General features: G+C 43.8%; 1 protein-coding gene across 1 annotated transcript; it reads left to right on the top strand.

Moving 5' to 3' along the window:
* Nucleotides 1–616: 616 nt before the first annotated feature.
* On the top strand, nt 617–1,160 carry LOC113851954. Its single transcript, XM_027482226.1, has 2 exons — nt 617–938; nt 985–1,160. The coding sequence occupies exons 1-2, from the start codon at nt 617–619 to the stop codon at nt 1,158–1,160; spliced, it is 498 nt and encodes a 165-aa protein (XP_027338027.1).
* The last annotated feature ends 1,383 nt before the right edge of the window (nt 1,161–2,543 follow it).

Below are 2,543 nucleotides of genomic sequence, written 5' to 3'. Positions count from 1 at the left end.
TAGTGAGCGTGGCTACGTATAGTAAGCGCACATGTGTGTGTGAATGTTAGTGGTGTAGTGAGCGCACTGAATGTGATTGAATTGAAATGTTTGAAAAGTGTTGCTTGTAGTTGATTATATTTGTGTAGAATGTTAGAAAACACGTGAAGTGTGTAAGATGAGTCTCTATGTTTGTGTTCATTGAATAGTGTAGAGTACTTACCCTTACATTGATTTTTCGGGTGACCAAGACCATTAGCACCGAACTCTGTGAAGGGATTGATGAAACTGCTATAGGACTTAGGAATTTATTTTGAAAATTGATGTACTACTTGAGTCCTGTAGCAATTATTGATTCTAATTGTAATTCACCCTTATTTTGAAATACCTTGTTGAACTATGCTTCGGAAACCATTTGAATAAAATTTTTTATTATTCCCATCTTTACGAAATTCATTTATTTTAGAAATTAAATTTATGATATTACAATTTTGGTATCAGAACAGTTCATCCAAACCAAACTGGAGTATCTGGCTGAAAAGTCCAAGATTCATTTTGTTTACTTGATTTATAAATGTGTAATTAGTCTAATGTACTGGAATGTGGTTTACTGAATTGTTGTTAGCTTAGATTGAACATGGCTGGTAGAGGTAGAGGAGTTAGAGGAACCAATGATCTCATGGAGCGTATGGCTAAAATTTTGGAAACCTTGGCGCATAACCAAGGTGGGGAGCCGACAGAATACGTAGTGTTGTCTTCCTTCACTAGGCATGATCCTCCAAAGTTTGAGGGAGGATTTGACCCTAAGGGAGCCCAGAGGTGGTTGGCTAGCATGGAGAAGATCTTCCACGCCATGGGATGCTGCGAGGAGCACAAGGTGAACTACGTCACCTACATGTTGTGTGGGGAGGCAGAAGACTGGTGGAGGTTTACCATTCAGACGAGGGTGGCTACATTTAGTGGGAGACCTTTAAGGCAATCTTCCTAGGAAATTACTTTTCCCAGGATCTGAGAAGCAGAAAGCCAAAAAGTTCCTCGAGCTAAAGCAAGAAATCGTGACAGTGGGGGAGTATGCAGCAAAATTTCAAGAGCTGATGAAGTACTGGCCTCACTATCAATATGAGGATGGAGAGGAGGACTTGTGTGCTCAGTTTGAGCATGGACTGAGGCCAAACATCTGAGCTGCAGTCAGTGTGTTTCAACTAACGGACTTGCCCACTCTGGTGACCAAGAGTAGAATCTTTGAAGCAAATTCAAAGGGGAAGACAGTGGACACTAGGGAGCCAGTCCAGTGAGGCAAGATAGAAGACCCTCTAGATTCTCCAAGGGGCCATATTCGGACTCCAGCCACTCACAGTTTAGAGGGAGTTTGTCTCAGGAGATAAGCAGTGGTATTGGCTCTGGCTCTGGCTTAGGATCAAACTCTTTCAGAGGGCCGATCAAGTGCTTCAGGTATGGAGGGCCACATATAGTGAGGGACTGCCCACAGCCACAGATAACTTGTAGCAACTGTGGGAAGTCGGGACACACTGCAAATATGTACTGGGCCGCTAAGAGGAGTGGCAGTTCAAGTATAGCTTAGAGACCAGAATCAAGAAGGAGCACAAGGTAGAGTACGGGGCCAAAGCCGAGCATTCCTGGTAGAGTCTTTGCTATGAGTGGGGGCAGAGGCTTCACAGTCAGAAGAGCTGATCCGAGGTAAATGCATTATTTAGGGCCAATTACTTGATGTTTTGTTTGACTCGGGTGCTACTCACTTCTTCGTTTCTGTGGAATGTGTAAAGAGTCTAGGTCTATATGTGGCTAAATTACCATGCAATGTTGTGGTGACTACCTCTACGGGTAAACCGGTTGTAAAGTCATGGGTGTGTCTGAGGTGTTCGATAATGGTGCATGTTAGGGAGTTTGAGGTGGACTTGATCTGTTTATCTCTTTTCCAATCGGACGTGATTTTGGGGATGGATTGACTAGCTTTCAACCATGTACTATTGGATTGTAAAGAGAAGAAGTTGATCTTTGGTGCGTCAATGTCAGAAGTTCTGAGACTTTTGAGCTGAGGTGCGGGGGAAAATGCAGTGAATGCTAAGGCCTTTATGGTCATGTTCTCAATGGAGGCTGAGAGCGTGGTGGAGCCGGAGTATATCCCGGTGGTGAGAAACTTCTTAGAAGTCTTTCCTGAAGACATTTCAGAATTGCTGCCCGAAAGGGAGATAGAATTTGCCATTGATCTTATTCCAGGAGCAAGCCCGATTTCTGTGGCACCATATAGGATGTCACTGGTAGAGTTGGTAGAGGTCAAGCAACAAGTAGAGGACTTGTTGCAGAAGCAGTTTGTAAGACCGAGTGTGTCACCGTGGGGAGCACCAGTGCTTTTGGTGAAGAAGAAGGATGGGAGCATAAGGATGTGTGTGGACTACTGACAGCTGAACAAAGTAATGATAAAGAACAAGTACCCGCTCTCGAGGATTGACGACTTGATGGACCAGTTGAGAGGGGCTGCAGTTTTCTCTAAGATTAACCTGATGTCAAGGTACTATCAAATAAGGGTGAAGGACAAGGATGTA

Source organism: Abrus precatorius, unplaced genomic scaffold (assembly GCF_003935025.1).
Source record: "Abrus precatorius isolate BTA unplaced genomic scaffold, Abrus_2018 Scaffold10, whole genome shotgun sequence".
In the NCBI taxonomy this organism is placed as follows: domain Eukaryota; kingdom Viridiplantae; phylum Streptophyta; class Magnoliopsida; order Fabales; family Fabaceae; genus Abrus; species Abrus precatorius.
Note: the sequence above shows the minus strand (reverse complement) of the source record. Positions and strands in the feature narration are given on the sequence as shown.